This window comes from Pieris brassicae, chromosome Z (assembly GCF_905147105.1).
Source record: "Pieris brassicae chromosome Z, ilPieBrab1.1, whole genome shotgun sequence".
Taxonomy (NCBI): Eukaryota; Metazoa; Arthropoda; class Insecta; order Lepidoptera; family Pieridae; genus Pieris; species Pieris brassicae.
In genome coordinates this window covers 5,137,189-5,155,431 of record NC_059680.1, presented here as the reverse complement: position 1 = coordinate 5,155,431, position 18,243 = coordinate 5,137,189, and the positions used below count along the sequence as shown (strand labels likewise).

Here is an 18,243-nt window from a genome sequence, read left to right as displayed (position 1 = left end):
GGCAAGTGAGGCATACTGTACTTGTTTTGTTTTTTGTGAGGTAGCAGTGTATACACTTGCGACGTATAAGTCGATTGCGATGGTCAGTCAAAGGGTTCTTTCCGAACTCATGTGTGGTTACACCAGGGGGCTTAGACAAAGTAACATCGCTTCGTAGCGAAACGATATCTAAATTCGTCATCGTCTCTGAGATAACGATAACAATTTACTAGCCGATGTACCATCATCGCGATCGTTGTTTCGAAATTGTTATTCGTTAAGAAAAAAAAAAATTGTCTATGGCATCGAAAATTTAGCTGTCAGTGTGTCGTGTCAGTCAAGAAGTGTCAAATCGGATCATCTTATCCAGAGTATAGTGTTCTGTGATTTAAACCGCCAAAACATAAAACGAAGAACTGTAAGTTAATTTTTATTGAACCTTAAAGTGATAAACATGGATTCAAGAGTGCGGGCAAGTCCTGAGCAATTGTCAACACTGCTTGAGTACATGGAAAAGTAAGTAAATTCAAGTTATATTTTATAATATAAGATTTAATTCGTACAAAAAATTGATACCGGTATGTTACTTAGCTAATGTATAATGCTAAACAATGACGCGATCCTAACAATGGAACGCTTAGATTGAATCTTTGTTTATATTACAGTCATGGTGACCTAGCTAGGCCTCTTGCTGGAGCTCAAGGTCGGTTAAGTTCAGACCGACAATGGTCGGAACCTACAAATATTTTAAATGCTGTTGGTGGTGGTGTCAACAAGACGATAGACAAGTGGAAAAAAGTAAGTACCTGATGAATATTTTTGGAATGGCTGACTGGATGGCTGATGGGGTTGGGTTTGGATCTATGCTTTTACGGTTTCCAGCACGACATGCTCGCTTTAGCATGGTAGCATAGGTGCAAACCCACCCTACCACATCCTTCTGATGGGTAGGGAGGCGTGGTCTTGGGGGTAGCGCAGGTCGCTGTGATCCCCAAGGCAAGTTTGGTGGACTAACCTTCCCGAGGTTGCCAACCCTGTTTTTGGTCTAATACCCTATGTATTAGACGTAACTAAAACCACCAAGCGAACTTTTGCAGGGATGTAGAGGTCATGTCCTTGCGAGTTCATCGTCCAAAATAAAAGGACGGTGGACAGTAAATGACCTCCCGCGTGTTTGTGCCGTGCGCGGGGACCCGTACGGGGGGATGAAGGAGTCCTGGAGGTTGAGTGGAGTAGTGCGCCGGTACAGTTGTGCGCTGCACACAACACACCTCTTTGGTCTGGATTTCCCCTCACACGGGAGGCCGTGGATTAGCTGACCACGGTCAACCGGCTGTGGTATCCCGTAAGAGGGCTACCAAGCGAGAGTCGGGGTGTGGGTGGGGGGGGCGTCGGCGTGGCACGGGACTCGGGGTGAGTTTGCGTCATCGTCTCGGGATGCGAACAGCTCCGTACTCTCTTGCGGCGTGCGGGCGCGCCTGCCCCTCTACACGCTGACTCTATACCGAAGGAGTAGCTCTGACGTCGCTTGCTGAGCAAGGGACGTCCCCGACTTGAGGGCTCCGTGGCGGGTGGAGAGCTCCGACGGTGAATCTTTTTCATACCACCACATGGATAGAGAGACAAAACACACAAACCAACAAAAGGCTGCATCCACAGATGCGCCTAAAACTAACATAAACAGGGTTGCGTCGCAGGACGTGTTGAGGTGCAAGTCACCAGTGACACGATACTCTGATGCCCCTATCTCGCAAACGGATGCACCCAATAGGGCAGCGTCCGAGGCACCAAAGGAGAGGGCAGCGGCTGAGGAAGCGCCAAACCGGGATGCACCCTTAACCGTGCCCACTCCAATGGTATCTCATACACCACCACACAAGGATGCGTCCACTGTTGCGGCCAGGCTGACTGCGTCGGTCGAGCAGAAGATAGCAACTCCGAAGGATGATACAGCAATGTCTGCGTCCATAGGGGGGGCATCCGAAGCAAGATCGATGCGGAAGACCGAGGCTGCGACGATGAGCACGTCCAGTGCACAAACCTCGACCATGGACATGTCGGCCCTGAAATCAGCGATTCAGGAATCGACTCCCAGGATGGTCCTAAGCTCCTCAAAAAGGCGACGGCTCAGGAAGGCCAAAAGAGCGACGGAACAGCAACAGCTGATTACCGGCTCTCAGAGGATACCTGAGAACCCTGGAACTGCCCCCGCGGTTACCACAACTGCAGGACGCGGGAAAAGGGCACCGAAGCCGACTGGGTCCTCTGCCGCGCTCAAGCCTATTGGCTCTAGGTGCGGTAAAGGACCTAGAGGGGGGTACCAAACCAAAAACCCAAACCAAACCAAACAACAAACAAAGGGCCAGAAACGCGATCGGCCAGAGGAAACCGTGACACCGACTGGGGAGAGTAAAAGGGTTAAACCTAACAAACTCCGGCTGGAGTCAGGGACCTCGGCCAGTTACGCGGAAGCGGCAGCATCCTACAAAGCCAACGAGCTTTGTGTTGCCGTGATGACTGAGCCCTTTATAGACATGACACAAGAACAGGCAGATAACATCCGCCTACAAATCGAGGGTAAAATCCAAGATGAGCTCATGGCGGATCTTGAAGCTACCCTAGCAACTGAACCCAACGACATCAGATTCCGGGGAAGAGCCCACTTCTCAGATGGTGTCCTCAAAACTTGGTGCGAGGATACCTACACGCTGGGATGGCTTACCGGAGCATGTGATGTCATCAATAATCCGATACCGGACACCAAACTGGTGGTACGGCCTCAGTCAGACATTCCGAAGAAGGTGCCGTGCTTACTGCATGTTCCAGGGTTCACTGGTAGCACGGAAACTTTACGGAAACTGATCACCAGGCAAAACCGCCACCTAAACATCAGATCTTGGACCCTGACTCACGAACGTAGAACACAGGACCCGACAGGCGTATCTTTGTTCCTTCGTGTTCCGGAATATGAGATCTCAAAGATCAAGGCTCACGAACGTCGCATCTACTATCTGATGGGGAACATCTATATCCGAATTCTGGAAAAGGATGAACCCTCAGTGGTAGCTGCCGCCACAGTAACTACTGCCAGTACATCGGGGACGGGATCCTCGGGGCCAAAGCCGCCCTCGTCAACGACGGAGATAGCCGCGGTTGCCGAGGTAAACGTCCCCATGGAGACAGCTCAACAACCACCCTCACCGGTGCAACTAACCTCGGATGACGAGTTCTTTCAGGAGACAGGGGGGAGTGAATTCAGCGACAGCTGTTTGCGCTCCTCCCCCTAACCGGACTGACCTTATCCAGACCAACCTCCAGCACAGCCAAACAGCGTCGGCTTCACTACGCAGACTGCTGGAGACCAACCCGAAGACCATTGCCGCGATCCAGGAGCCGTGGATCAGGAATGGCAAGGTATGCGGCCTGGGTAACACCGGTGGTAAACTTTTGCTGGATACCTCAGTAAGTAACCCAAGAACCTGCATTATCATACCTAAACATGTACCAGCATACCTAATTAACGAACTGTGTTCAAGGGACCTTACAACCATTAGGTTACCTAGGGACGCACATCCAGACATCGTCCTGGCGTCCGCCTACCTACCGGGTGACGAGGACGTGCCCACTCCAGAACTCGGCCTTCTGGCTGACTACTGTGAGAGGGAGAAACTGGAGCTTATAATCGCAGCAGACTCCAACGCGCACCACACGCTATGGGGTAATGCAAATACCAACGCTCGAGGTGAGAATATGCTTAACTTCATTCTTAGCAATAATCTTATCTTAGCAAACAGCGGCTCTGAACCAACCTTTATCAACGCACGCTCGCAAACCATAATCGATCTAACAATGGTGACCTCTGGTCTGTCAGATCACATACAGGATTGGCATGTCTCCAGAGAGCTATCATGCTCAGATCACAGGTGGATCCGCTTTACAATCAAAGGGGAGCTACCTAAACCACAACCACGACGCATACCTCGGAGAACTGATTCAGTAAAATTTTACAATATAATCGACTCAGAGGTAAGCAAACTAACAATACCAACCACCATTGATGTACAAGACATAGACAAACATGTAAATAACCTAACGTCCCTACTCCAGACCAGCTTTGAACGGTCGTGTCCCCTTACCATGCCTAGGTGGGGGAGTAGACATAACTGGTGGTGCCCCGAACTGGAGAGACACCGAAAGAAGGTCAGGAAGCTGTTCAATAGAGCAGGAAATACCCGTTTACCTGCCGACTGGGACAAGTACACAATCGCGAGAAGACGATTCAAAAAACTTTTACGCTCTAGGAAGCAAGAGTGCTGGAGACACTTCTGCACCAGCATTGAAAGCAACAACCAGGCAACCAGAGTGAAATCATGCCTCTCTAGTGAGCCTTATCACTCAATTGGTTGTCTTAAAAAACCTGATAAATCATTTACAAAAACCGATGCAGAAACATGTGAACTACTGATGGAAACACACTTTCCAGGCTGCATAATTGCCAACGACCAAGCATGGCAACCCTACTCAGAAAGTGCCACCACCGACTCAGACTGGAATGTAGCTCACAAAATAATCACAAATGAAAAAGTAACATGGGCAATCAACTCCTTCCTACCATTCAAAGCGGCTGGCCTGGATGGCATCTTCCCAGGCCTACTAAGATGGAGTAGAAACCTTTTGGTGGACTATCTTGTCTCAATCTTCCGAGCATGTATAGCCCACCGCTACATACCCTTGAAATGGAGGGAAGTGAAAATAATATTCATCCCAAAACCAGGCAGAGAGGACTATACCCAGGCAAAATCCTTCAGACCCATAAGCCTCACATCTTTCCTGTTAAAAACAATGGAGAGGCTTGGAGATCTGGAAATACGTAGCCAGGTATCGCTATCCAAATTCCTGCACCCAAATCAGCATGCCTACAGCCCAGGCAAGTCAACGGATTCATCACTCCACAACGTTGTGTCTCGCATTGGCGACTCCCTGAAGTTAAAACAGTCGACCCTTGGTGCATTTATTGACATCGAAGGCGCTTTTGACAAAACAAACTTCACGAGCATTACCAGAGCACTCGTTACATGTGGAGTATCATCAACCCTGATAGAGTGGATAAACAACATGCTAAAACAACGAGCTATACAGTTCACTGTTAATTCCACGACACGGGGCATTGTCAGCAGAGGCTGCCCGCAAGGTGGTGTCTTATCGCCGCTACTGTGGAACCTTGTAGTTAACGAGCTCATCACAGAACTCAACGCTGGCAACCTCTACACAGTGGGTTATGCGGACGACATAGCTATCTTGATATCGGGAAGCTTTGAAAGTACCCTATGCGATCTCATGGGAAGGGCTTTCAAAGTAATTGAGAGATGGTGCATCAAGCACGAGCTATCTGTCAACCCATCAAAAACAGAGCTAATACTCTTTACAAACCGGAGGGTTCTGGGACCACACAGGCTTCCAAAACTCTTCAACACACAACTCAAACTCAAAAATGAAATAAAGTACCTGGGTGTGATTCTGGACAGTAAACTGCTCTGGAACAAACACCTAGAACACAAACTGAGCAAAGCAACGATCGCCTTCTATCAATGCAAAAAGATGCTAGGCGTGAAATGGGGCTTATCGCCTAAAATAACATTATGGCTATACACTGCCATAATCAGGCCAATGCTGGCCTATGGAGCCCTGGTTTGGTGGCCAAGATCTGAACTTCAAATGGCGATCACGAAACTGGGACGCTTCCAAAGGCTTGCCTTGTCCGCTGCTAGCGGTTGTATGAGAACAACTCCGACCGCAGCAATGGAGATAGCCCTGCAAATCTTACCTCTAGACCTACACATACAGCAGGAGGCGGCACTTGCGGCCATCAGGCTTATGGTATTGGACCTATGGGGAAAAAACCACTATAGTTCACACACAGTGATTCTCAACAGGGCAATAGAGTACCAACCTCTTATAGCTGCGCCATGTGACAGAATCACAAATCAATTAATATTCAACAAGAAATATCTTATACAACTGAGAGAAGAGGAGCAAGATCAGTCGCCCCTGAATGAGCTACGTATATACACTGATGGCTCAAAAACAGGGTGTGGCTCAGGCGCTGGTATTTTCTCCTTTGATCTCAACATCAACATACACCTACCTCTGGGCACACAAAGCACAATCTTCCAATGTGAATGTGTCGCTCTAACCGAAGCAGCCAGAGCCGTACAGCGGATGGGAGTCAACGACTTTCACATTAAGCTCATATCGGACAGTGCATCCGTGCTGATGGCGCTCGGTAACGAAAACACAAACAGCAAACTAATACTGGAGTGTCACGAAGCACTGGAGGCAATAGCTCTAACAAATAGAGTTACCTTACAGTGGATTAAGGGACACAGTGGCTCTCTCGGCAACGACGCAGCCGACGAGCTTGCGAGAAGAGGCTCTGGTATGATACCTGCTGGCCCGCATCCGCTTCTCCCCTTGCCCTTCTCGCTAGTTCGAACCTGGATTCGCCAGAGATCCACTGTACTCCAGAATCAACGATGGTCGCGAAGTGTAGATTGCAAACAGTCCAAAATAGCTCTGCCGGCTGTGAACCCGCAACTTACTAAGCGACTTCTAAACCTGAACAGAACCAATCTCAAAACAATCATAGGGACAATCACGGGCCATTGTCTCCTTAACAAACATCTTTTCGTCCTAGGCGCAACAGACAGCCCCTTGTGCAGAGGCTGTTTCAGCGCAGAGGAATCAGTCACCCACGTAGTCCTGGAATGCGAGGCTGTGGCTAATCAACGTACAAAAATCCTCGGAACAGTGAGGTCGCTCCGCGAAGCCTGTGAAGTGCCCGGGAGACTTCTGTGCTTCTGGAAGGAGTTGGGCTGGCTAAATTAGCCAGGGCTTCTACGCACAACGGACCGACTACGTGTCTAAGTGCGGAAACTGAGTCCACCTACCTAAACCTAAACCTATGGCTGACTGGATGGAACAGTGGCTAGCAATCTTTACTATGGTTCTAAAGGTTTGATTCCCAACTGGGACAAACATATATATTTATTTGTTTATGTGTTGTGTCTGGACAAGGGACACACACATGCAGTTATGAAGTTCGCCTAGTAATAGCTTCACTGTTAAATTAGGCTCACCAACTAGTCTTAGTCAGCAAACCCATTAACCTAACCCAGCGATTAAATGAAAAACTGGACTAAAAGAAATACTTGGTTTTATTAAATGCAATGCAAGTATTAGCAGAGATACAAATTAGGAAAAATAGTAATGGCTGACAGACCGACGCTCACTTATCGAATAGTGATGTGACATGCTCATAACATATAGATACAGAGTTATTTAGTTAAATTATCTAAAATGTTGCCTTATTTTTACTGATCAATTTTAAGACTGGACAATGTTGTTCAACTGTAACTGTAAGACTGATTCTTGGCTTTTTTTAGTGTTGCTAATATTTTGTTAGTGTGTCATATTCTCTGACACAAATTATGTTATGAGATTTATAATCTAGCATGCATGTTGGTTATGCCCAGCAATTTATACATCGTGAAATTTTAGTCATTTGGTTCCCACAGTGGGTGGTTCCACTCATGATTACGAGTAACTTTTACTATGTGTACATACAAACTTATTAATATATAGTATTAAGTAAAATAACTTTATCTAGTAGATAGAAAAATTAAATGAGGTAATAATTTTATGGAGTTTATTTACTGTTATATAAAATTATTATATATTAAGCACATCTTAGATTTCTGCGCGAATTGTTCATTGAAATAAACTTAATATTTACGGATTCATTCAGTTTCAATTCAATTAACCTAAATTCTACTGACCAAGGCATTGCGCATTGCCATTGCTCGGATTAATGCATTTCGGTTATCATTTGTAGAGGTGCTATCTTGTACAGAATGGTCTTCACTACCTTCAACAACCCATGCATATCACTTGGAGGTGGTATTCCACCATTTAATGCATTTATTATATTTTAGTTAATAGGGTACTCCAGTACCAAAAAATAATTGTTGTTTATTTGAAGCCATGGTCACTTAAAATAGTGCAATTACTACTATGAGCCTATTTCTGATATCTCCCTATTTACAATGCAAATATCAATGTCTTACCAAATAACCAAACATGTTCACCATTTTCATAAAGCCCTTGCATATATGTCTCCACGTGACTCGCAGAACATATGTGGGAGTCATGTGTTGCTCCACCAAATTTGGAGTTGACATTTATTATTTTCATGTCATAATCACATATCTGAAAAGAAAAGAAAATAAAAATAATTATAACCATATTAATAAGGGATATTAAGCGGTGAGAACCAAAGTCACTTAATCATATTTTGATACGTCTTTTATTCTTCATTTATTATGATTAGAATTTGTCTAGCTGCTTACCATTTGAACATTTAAGGAATGATAACCTTTTCTATTAAAAAAATGATGTTCTTCTTCACCTGGTCTTATGATTTCTTTGAAATCTGTTTAACAATATAAGAACAAATACCAACCAGGTAACCAATAACTAGGTATGTAAGTAGGGACCTTTAGGAAAACTACCAATTATTATTTTAACCTATATGAAAAATATTATTACACACTTCTCTTTGATAAGGGATCTCTCTCTTGGTATTTGTGGAAACACTATCCACCTGCTGACCATCCAATTATGGTTAAGGGCGTTACGACGGTTAAGGTCCAATAGAGTTTATCTCAATAAAGTCAACTTTTCAGGAGATAAAAAAAACATTTCTCGACTTTGAATAGAAAGATACTTGAAATGTTTATATATGTAAAAATAGAAAAAATATGCTGAAATATGATAGATATCCATTAGCTTAAGATTGGCCTAGTTAGAATTAACGTGAGAGAGGTGGTATTGGTTTTATTAGTGTAAATATTTTTGAAATAAGTAGTAGTTAGCCGTTTTTGAAATAAAACAACACAATGAAAAATGATATTTTTAATAATGTTCACAATGAAAGATGAAATGATTGTATTCTAAATAAGTAAAAAGACTTTAAAATAACTGAAAAAGACTTCTTAATAACTAATTATATACTTTAATAACTAAACAAATCTTCAAAGTAACTGAAACGAATCTTCAAATTTAGTAGAAACAGATACAAACAACAAAAACAACTTAAACACACACTCACACTCTAAAAATTATGACATTCGTTTGGTAGAATTTGTTTGAGCTCTTGGAGGTGCTGGTACTTTGAGGCAGTTATAGGAATCATATTTTCATGTAAGGTCAAATAAGACTCGTAGGGGTTATATCTTTTTAGTCTTTGTGGCAAGGCAAACCAATCCTGGTCGAAATTTAGTTTTACTTTGATTGTGTCTTCTTGGTTGTAAAGAATATCTCTTAAGCTTGTTACAGTAGGGTCACCAGCTTTGCGTCCTGGCCTTATAGTTTTGTAAAGCCAAGTAGATGTATCGGCATAATTGTTCACAAAACTATGGTCAATCTGAATTACTTCATAGGGATTTGATGCCCTTGCTTCTTTAGTTACCGAAACATAATCACATGGCAAATGAATTACACGATTTGAGAGCTTCCGTCCAATCGCACTATGAACCGAATCACACTCCATTTGAGTGTGACCACGTTCGAGGAACTTGTGGGTGATGGTGATTTTGTGCTTTATAGTTAAGTTTACAAGCGCATTTGCCATTATAACGTTCCGATTTTGGTACGTGCAACCATTGGAATAAATAATTATTGGCATTTCTTCAGCAAGCAATGGCGCTCTAAGTAGTCTATCACAAATGACACGAAAGTACTTGCAGTAAGGTCTGCTGCCGTTTCTGTGAACCAGTAATATGTGCAATGGCGTGTAGTCAAATCGAATAGTGTAAAATTATGACATGTCAATTTCGTTTTAAAGTATAAAGCGCTATCAGTGGAGTAAGGGCAAACTTTAACCGACTCTAAGTCCATCGTTAATAAAATGCAATGTCCCTTAGCTGCATCCTCTTTATCCTTTGCCTTCTCTTCCATGGCTCTATTTTTTTATTAAGGTGCTCTTGATAAAATGCTCATCGATATTACCTTCATTATGGCCAACACAAATATCAGACATCTTTTTTTAAAGTATATATTGATAAATTATTCTGTTTAAAACTTTTGTCAAATATGTATCTAGATACAGCAGGTATATTAATGTCATTGCAATGTTGTTTATAGGCGTTAAATACAACAGATATAGTATGATATACAGGCTTCAAGTACAATTTACTTGTATCCTTACGAGCATAATGTGATGACATTTTTGGGACACTTTTAAAATAGTTATTTAAGGCTGAAATCTTTGCATTTTGTCTATTTACCTGGATATTCTCCTGATTTTCAGCGTCCACATTGAAACTAGCGTCTTTAACCCACAGATGAACAGTGGTAGGCTTCAGTGACAGAGTATTCAAAAACATCTGCTTACAAACTTGAATTTTACCTTCATTCCCTGGTTTAGCCAAAAAATAACTTAATGTGCCCTCTCGGCGAGGAGACTTTTCACCTTTCGTTTTCTGAGTAGTCCTAGTACGGTTCACATGTCCTCTGACATACATTTTTCTTTCGCCCCAATTAAGAGTTTTCCAGAAGTAGCTATGAATGGATTTGCGTGTCTCTTCTTCAAAATTATTACAACCTCTAAATTTGCTTCTTCTGCAAAAATCTGAAATGCATGAATCACCCATTTGCTTAGCTGGTCGTATCTGGTCTTGCCATATTTTCTCGTTATTCTTCGAAGCTTCGAATACCCTAAGTATTCTTCGCCGCGCATTCTTTTTCTTTGGGCTTTAAGTTTTTTCCATTCATCTTTTTTCGCTATATTACGACGTTTTCGGACTTCATTAACATTTCCGTAATCATCTTCACTTGTTTCACAGTCTGTTGTACTTTCATTTATATTTTGCAACTGTGGTTCTTCATTAACTTGTGGGTAATCGTTAAAATAAAAGCCAAATGCAATTGAAGGGCTTACACAGGAATAGTCTAATATTATATCAGCTGCTGGAGGCGCAGACTGTTGTCTTTTGGTAGATTGTTTCTGGTCATCTTGAGCTAAATCACTTAATGATAAAGATTTTTTATACAGATTTTGAAGATATTGTTTTTCCATTAGAATGCGCTCATGCTTATCTATAACATTTTGTTTCATCGGTGGATCAAACTTTTTATTATGTGTTATTGCAGGTGGTCCAGGTTTTATCTTTTTTGTTGTATTACCTTTAAAATACACAGGTTCGTCAGTTTAAAGTATATCAATTCATTAATGAAATCTCCTACCTACATCATACTTGCATACGAACGTTGCAAGTAAAATAAAAGTTTTTGATAATAAAAAGTAACTCACCGTCAGGTCCAACATTAAAAGGTTTATGTTCACCCTTCAGTAGACACAAGATCTTGTTTGATCTAAATCCCTGGTTAACCGATTAGCCATTTTACTGGAATAAAAATGATATAATCACAATTACAAATATGGTTCTTCGAAATAAATTCTGGAAATAATATCTATCTCAACACTTGTTTGTTTGTTTATCAACAATTGCATTTAAAACTTATACACATTTTGAATAATTTTCGGCTAAATATGTTATCAAACACAAAAACTTTCTTCTCAAACAAAAATTGTATCAATAGAATAAATTAAAATGGCTTTTTACAAAATATAATAGTTGCAAAATTACTTACCTACCAAACTTGTCGAAACTCGCACAGAAACACACTGACCACAAGATCCTAGCTAGCAACTGACACTACTCCCTTGCGACTTTTGAATACATTATACTGTCTCTTTCTAATAGCATCCTCACCGCATGCACTACCCTGCCACTTGCCAATTTGTCAGTTTTACGCTAGATGCGGCGAGGTGCAGCCGCAATAGAGAAGAGATAAACAGTATTGGCAGAAAAATAAACGCGCTCTTAACAGAGATGGTATTTCTACAGCGAATAACTACGACAATTTTGTGAATTTTGAAATAGATGCCTCATTAAACGTCGGTTTACAACCTTCCTGATGCAACGACTGTATGTAAATGGAATGTAGCTTTGTTTAGCCTGAAATGTTGGATAAACAACAATTCTGGCATATCCTCAATTGTTTCCAGTTGCCGTCGTAGTCTTAATCGCTTTAGGTGCCTCTCCCAGGCTTTCTCATTATGCGCAGCCCACAATAAACGTAACGAATGCATTCTTTATACTTCGATTTGTAATAATGCCTCTAGTCAAAATAACAGCTGATGAATGAAATCGGCCATATTGTTTCGATAACTACAGCATTATAACCTTCGTTTCGTTATCTTTTTTGACAATCGCGATCTTACCGAAGGCGAACACTGAATGTGCTGCTTGTCTACGTAAGAGATTACGATCGATAACAATTCGATAGTCTATGATTTGTAACGAATTAATAACATTGTCTACCAACTTGCGATAACGATGACGATTGACCACGTGATTTAATGCGGTTTATGTCAATCCCATACAATTTATTCGTATCCAACTTCGTTATAGTTTTTATAATGTTCTTTGTCTAAGCCCCCTGATCAGAAAAATCAATCAAAATATTCAAACAGATATTTGTAATACAGGCCAGCTAATAAGAAAAAGATATGTATAGTATTGGCTTGCGTATACAGTAAGCTACATGTTGAAAAAAAAACATGTCAATCGGAGCAAAACTTATATTTCTGTACGGCGGGGAAAAATGAAAATTAAATTGACAAATCTTTATTATTTAAGTACAAGAAAAAAAACATGCACTGAGGAAAAAAAATACTTTTTGCTGTGTTTATTGGCAAAACAAGACGCGCAAACACTGGGATTCGATGGGCAAGTGAGGCATAATGTACTTGTTTTGTTTTTTGTGAGTTTCTTGGCCTATACGCTAGTTTTGCCTTCTTATCGTAAACTTTCGTAGCAGTGTATACACTTGCGACGTATAAGTTGATTGCGATGGTTAGTCAAAGGGACCGAACTCATGTGTGGTTACACCAGGATCGGTAGCACGGCGCTGCTGTAAATTCATCAACTGTATACAAAGGTTCTCACGAAATTTCGTAATTGTATAAGTTTTTGTTGTAAGTCTTTTGCGAGACTTGTATATCAAGTAGGCATTTACGACAGACGTAGTTAGCAGTAATTCAATTGCCAGTTTTGAAACCAACGTACGTTTCTTCTTGACGGATTGAAATAACTACCCATCTGATCAGAAAGATCAATCGTGCTTTTGTGTTTGTTATATTCGCCTATTTCGCTTGCTTCGGACTGTAATGAATACAACTGAATGTTTTGTTGATAACGCGAGAACGTCCCACTTGTCTTTCCACTTTAAAACTAAAATTCCGTCATCATTGTCTTTTGCTATCATCTCACCTTTTTGTAACTTTGTGGAAACAATGTCTTTTGGCAACCCTCTTCGATTTTTCGAACTGTGCCAAGCAAATGCGTAGACCGATTTAAAAGACACTTAGCTAAATCCACGCTTGTATAAAACTTATCGGTTGCAATACTTCGGTCCGCATCTAAGTATTTCTCACTCAGTTTCATAATCACATCTTTAGATAAATTTTGGCTAGGCGTCGTTTTATTACCTTCATATACTATTTTAAACAGTTTTATCCCATATTTATGCTTCTTTCCGGGGATCATGCAGTATGCATGAAAACGATCCTGCCGCGGAAAGCAACCATTGTCTCATTCACTGTTAGACATTCGCTAGGTGTGTTAAAATTCTGTTTTTTTTTGTGATCAAGTCAACCAGACGTTTTACTCGGAGAAGTCTATCACCGCCAGGTGACAAATGATAATATACATCCTCGAAGTGCTAGCACCGCAGCAGCAATTCAGAGCGATTTCTGCTCATTACTGAGTTGGCTACGGGATTTTTGTATAATATATTTTGACTCCAGTAATCAGATATCTTAGGCAGTTTTTTTATACCCATCCATATCGGCAGACCAAGGAATTTCTTCATTTCATTATGATCACAATCCTTCCAATCAACTAGTCTACTTGACTGTCTCAAAAGTGTAACTAACATCGATTTTTTAATTTTTTTTTATATACATGAGTCTTTACTACGACATCATGGAACATTACGATCTAGCCTAATTTAAGACTAATAAGTAATTTAAGTCTAACCTAATTTACTAAAAAGTATTGTTATAATAAGTAAGTGTCCAATAACGCTACTTATAGTCTCTATTAAAGGGAAGACACTGTGTTCTTGTGTTTTCATTTTTTCATTCACTGTTTAGCACTTAATATTAAAGTACACTAACACTAATTCACTAGTTCAAATGGTTTTATCCTTTTCAATAATACTGTGTACTAGGTCAGTGGTATCAAGGAGTTGAATAGCCTCGACATTCACGTGATGGTGGAGCCTATGTTCGTGTGCTCCAGCAGCCTTTTTTATTAATGTGGTGACGTCCTCTATATTAAGGTCCCGATGGAGGTCGTAATTGCGAATGTACCAGGGAGCATTGACTATTCCCCTGAGCACTTTGTTTTGGAATCGTTGGATTACTAGGATATTGCTATTACTGGTACAGCCCCGTATCATCACATCAACATCGTTTTATTTGCGTAACAGTTAGTCATGGTTACCATCAGGTTAATTATTTCTTCATCCACAAACAAACTATAGGCCGCGTGCGCATCGCATGTGGCGCCGCTCTCGCGGCTCAATCGGAAATTTAGTAGATGCACGTGTGGATATTGTGCGGTCCCCATTCAACTATAAAAATGCATTCTTATCATTATAACAATAAAATAGTGTAAGAGTTAAAAAGCCAAGCGACAAAGAAATTGATCCTATGAAATATTCAGTGTTCACTGGATACAAAAAAAATCGAATGGTTCATTAATGTATAGCTATGAACAAAACAACACAAAAAATATGTTTTTAATCACATAAGGACCACGCCATCAGTGCCATACATCATGCTTTGAGGAAAACGAAAGAGAAAAGCATTAATTTATTAGTGCAAGAGGCTAGTGAAATTCCTATGAAACTAGAATCGACAATTACTCTTAAAATACTTATTGAATTAAAATACTGTACGGTCCTGCATATTTGCTTCAACGAGTTGCTATCCTTATACGAGTAACCGTAAAAATCGTTTGCATCATCGTCGTTTGATCTTAATAATACAATTTACAAAAAAAAAAGTTTTTTTCGTATACCTTCAACGTAACATCGTACGCAGGGTTTGTTACCCTAGTTTGTGGTAAAAATTTTCCCGTATCATACGTTTATCATCTACAACGATAGTGTTATCTCACGTTGGAGACAAGACGCCTGCTTTCAAATAGTTTTTTACCTAATATTCCAATAAAGTCCAAACGGCATAACTTTAAACTGCCCTATATAGTCCTTTTCCAGTTGAGATCGCTGTCTTCTCTTTATGACTTGGGTCTATCTCAAACTGCCAGTACCCACTTTTCATACATGGCACTTCCAGGTGATGCTACAGTCGTTACGTCACCCGTGGTCTTCAGGGACTGAATCTCTTGTTCTAATCCAAAAATACGTTTATCCTGTTTGGATAGTTTGCAATCCATATCAGATTCCGAAATCTCGAAACTTTTTATTTACCTGTATTTTCAGGTAACCTAGTTTTTCTCCGATACGGCGAGTCTGTTCCTCCATCATGCGACGTGTCTGAGCCTGTTCTTCCATCAATGAGGAATTTATCACGAAAACAATCACTAATTACTTAATTATGCACACTTCACACAGTACTTTATCACTTGTAGTCCCTTTAACCTTATCGTTTAGGTGTTTATCTCTTGATGTCGCATTCAAAACTAAACTAACTGGTCGCGTTCCGGCGCGCTTATATATCCCTCGAAATAATATTGTACAATATTCGAGAACTCTCTAGGCGGGATAGCTGTGAGCTGAACTGTACTCTTTATTTCTTTCGCACATTGCTCCGTCCTTGTCGTACGGTGTTCTAGAGTGCTCATCCTAGCTTCGAGAAGGTTCCAATTTCGTCCTTGTCCCTTCTTTCTAGAATATTCCGTCATCAAAGGGGTATAACTGGGCCTGAAAACGGCACTACTCGAGTAGACATGTACTGAAACTACCTGAAAAAATGTTTCAGCTTACTGAAAAGTAGGGTGACATTATGGAAATTACAATTTTCTAATATGGGATTGATCCTCTTCCGAAACGGTAAGAAACCATACTTCAGCCTGCTGAAAAGTTCTCTGAGTAACATTGCAGTCGACCAGTCTTCGTAACAATATAATATGGGACAAATTGCTCAATGTAACAATTAACAAATTGTACATAGGACCGATAAATATGGGCCCAATACCAACACAAATGATGTCAATGCATGGACCGTCTTTGATTGCTCCTCCAGCAATTCCAATACAACACTTACCCCCTCCTGCAGCTCAGAGCTCTACAAGCTCTTCACTGTCAACACTTCCTGTGTATATAGCACTTCCGCTACAAACTATGATGGTTTCGCTACATCAAGACGACTATGACACCGCAATTTGCAACTCCAAAACTCAATATGGACAGTTTTGATCCCAGTAAGCCACCTTCCAAATCCAAGTTTCCAGATAAGATGTTTGCTCTTGTTAAATTTAATTTTTTTTTATTTAACCCCAGATGAAGAACAAGTACAAAATTCAGATAATCAAAATGCTATTGGCGATTCAACACCTACAACAAAAGAGAGGACTACATGTATTTGGATGGCGAAAACGTTGATGGCTCTCAGTCAGAAGGAACTTCACATGCAACACCAGTTACTAATGGCACAATAAATGTTACAAATAATCGAAAAAAATAACAAGTACATGTATGTAGGGACTACACTTGGGGTACATGTATTAAAAGTAGATCTCGTAGATTAAGACATGAATTGGACTTTGCGAAAATAAAACTGCCAACTTCTGTCATCACTATCAAAACAGAGCGGCAAGCACCCGGGAAGTTTGTACATTTATCCATTCAACTAAGGACGAAGAGTCATTATTTTTCTACGACGGGCCTTTTTGCCTAAATTTCTAGCAGTGAGACATGTTAATATATTTATATTTTCGGCTGACACAGTACCATAGATTGCTACGTAAATCCAAGAGCTTTGGTTTCGTTAAATCAAGAGTCACCAAAACCTGCAACTCAAAAACAATATGGACAGGTTTGATCCCAGTAAGCCACCTTCCAAATCCAAGTTTCCAGATAAGATATTTGCTCTTGTTAAATTTCAAAATTTTTACTATGCCCCAGATGAAGAACAAGTACAAAATTCAGATAATCAAAATGCTATTGGCGATTTAACACCTACAACAAAAGAGAGGACTACATGTATTTGGATGGCGAAAACGTTGATGGCTCTCAGTCAGAAGGAACTTCACATGCAACACCAGTTACTAATGGCACAATAAATGTTACAAATAATCGAAAAAAATACCAAGTACATGTATGTAGGGACTACCCTTTGGGACAATGTATTAAAAGTAGTTCCCGTAGATTAAGACATGAATTGGACTTTGCGAAAATAAAACTGCCAACTTCTGTCATAACTATAAAAAAAGAGCGGCAAGCACCCGGGAAGCTTGTACATTTATCCATTCAACTAAGGACGAAGAGTCATTATTTTTCTACGACGGGCCTTTTTGCCTAAAGTTCTAGCAGTGAGACATGCTAATATATTAATATTTTCGGCTGACACAGTACCACAGATTGCTACGTAAATCCAAGAGCTTTGGTTTCGTTAAATCAAGAGTCACCAAAACCTGCAACTCAAAAACAATATGGACAGGTTTGATCCCAGTAAGCCACCTTCCAAATCCAAGTTTCCAGATAAGATATTTGCTCTTGTTAAATTTCAAAATTTTTACTATGCCCCAGATGAAGAACAAGTACAAAATTCAGATAATCAAAATGCTATTGGCGATTTAACACCTACAACAAAAGAGAGGACTACATGTATTTGGATGGCGAAAACGTTGATGGCTCTCAGTCAGAAGGAACTTCACATGCAACACCAGTTACTAATGGCACAATAAATGTTACAAATAATCGAAAAAAAAAACGAGTACATGTATGTAGGGACTACCCTTTGGGACAATGTATTAAAAGTAGTTCCCGTAGATTAAGACATGAATTGGACTTTGCGAAAATAAAACTGCCAACTTCTGTCATAACTATAAAAAAAGAGCGGCAAGCACCCGGGAAGCTTGTACATTTATCCATTCAACTAAGGACGAAGAG

At 40.8% G+C, this 18,243-nt stretch overlaps 2 protein-coding genes across 3 annotated transcripts in view; both read left to right on the top strand.

The window, feature by feature from the left end:
- The first annotated feature begins 381 nt into the window (after window positions 1-381).
- LOC123718778 overlaps window positions 382-18,243 on the top strand; it is a 55,212-nt gene continuing 37,350 nt past the window's right edge. The window contains exons 1-2 of the mRNA XM_045675566.1: window positions 382-495; window positions 645-777. Coding sequence (XP_045531522.1) covers window positions 434-495; window positions 645-777 — 195 coding nt within the window. The 5' untranslated portion in view covers window positions 382-433. The remainder of the gene's footprint in view (window positions 496-644; window positions 778-18,243) is intronic.
- LOC123718935 lies at window positions 838-5,574 on the top strand. Of its 2 annotated transcripts, XM_045675938.1 has the most exons (3): window positions 838-3,140; window positions 3,216-3,441; window positions 3,516-5,574. In XM_045675938.1, exons 1-2 carry the CDS (start codon window positions 1,590-1,592, stop codon window positions 3,264-3,266), a joined length of 1,602 nt encoding a protein of 533 aa, XP_045531894.1. In that variant the 5' UTR covers window positions 838-1,589; the 3' UTR covers window positions 3,267-3,441; window positions 3,516-5,574. The 2 variants fall into 2 exon arrangements, with proteins under 2 accessions (XP_045531894.1, XP_045531893.1); XM_045675937.1 differs by having other exon boundaries at window positions 838-3,441.

Excerpts from the sequence above, each read along its gene's own strand:
- LOC123718935 (XM_045675937.1), top strand. The coding sequence starts at position 1,590 with ATGGATAGAGAGACAAAACACACAAACCAACAAAAGGCTGCATCCACA.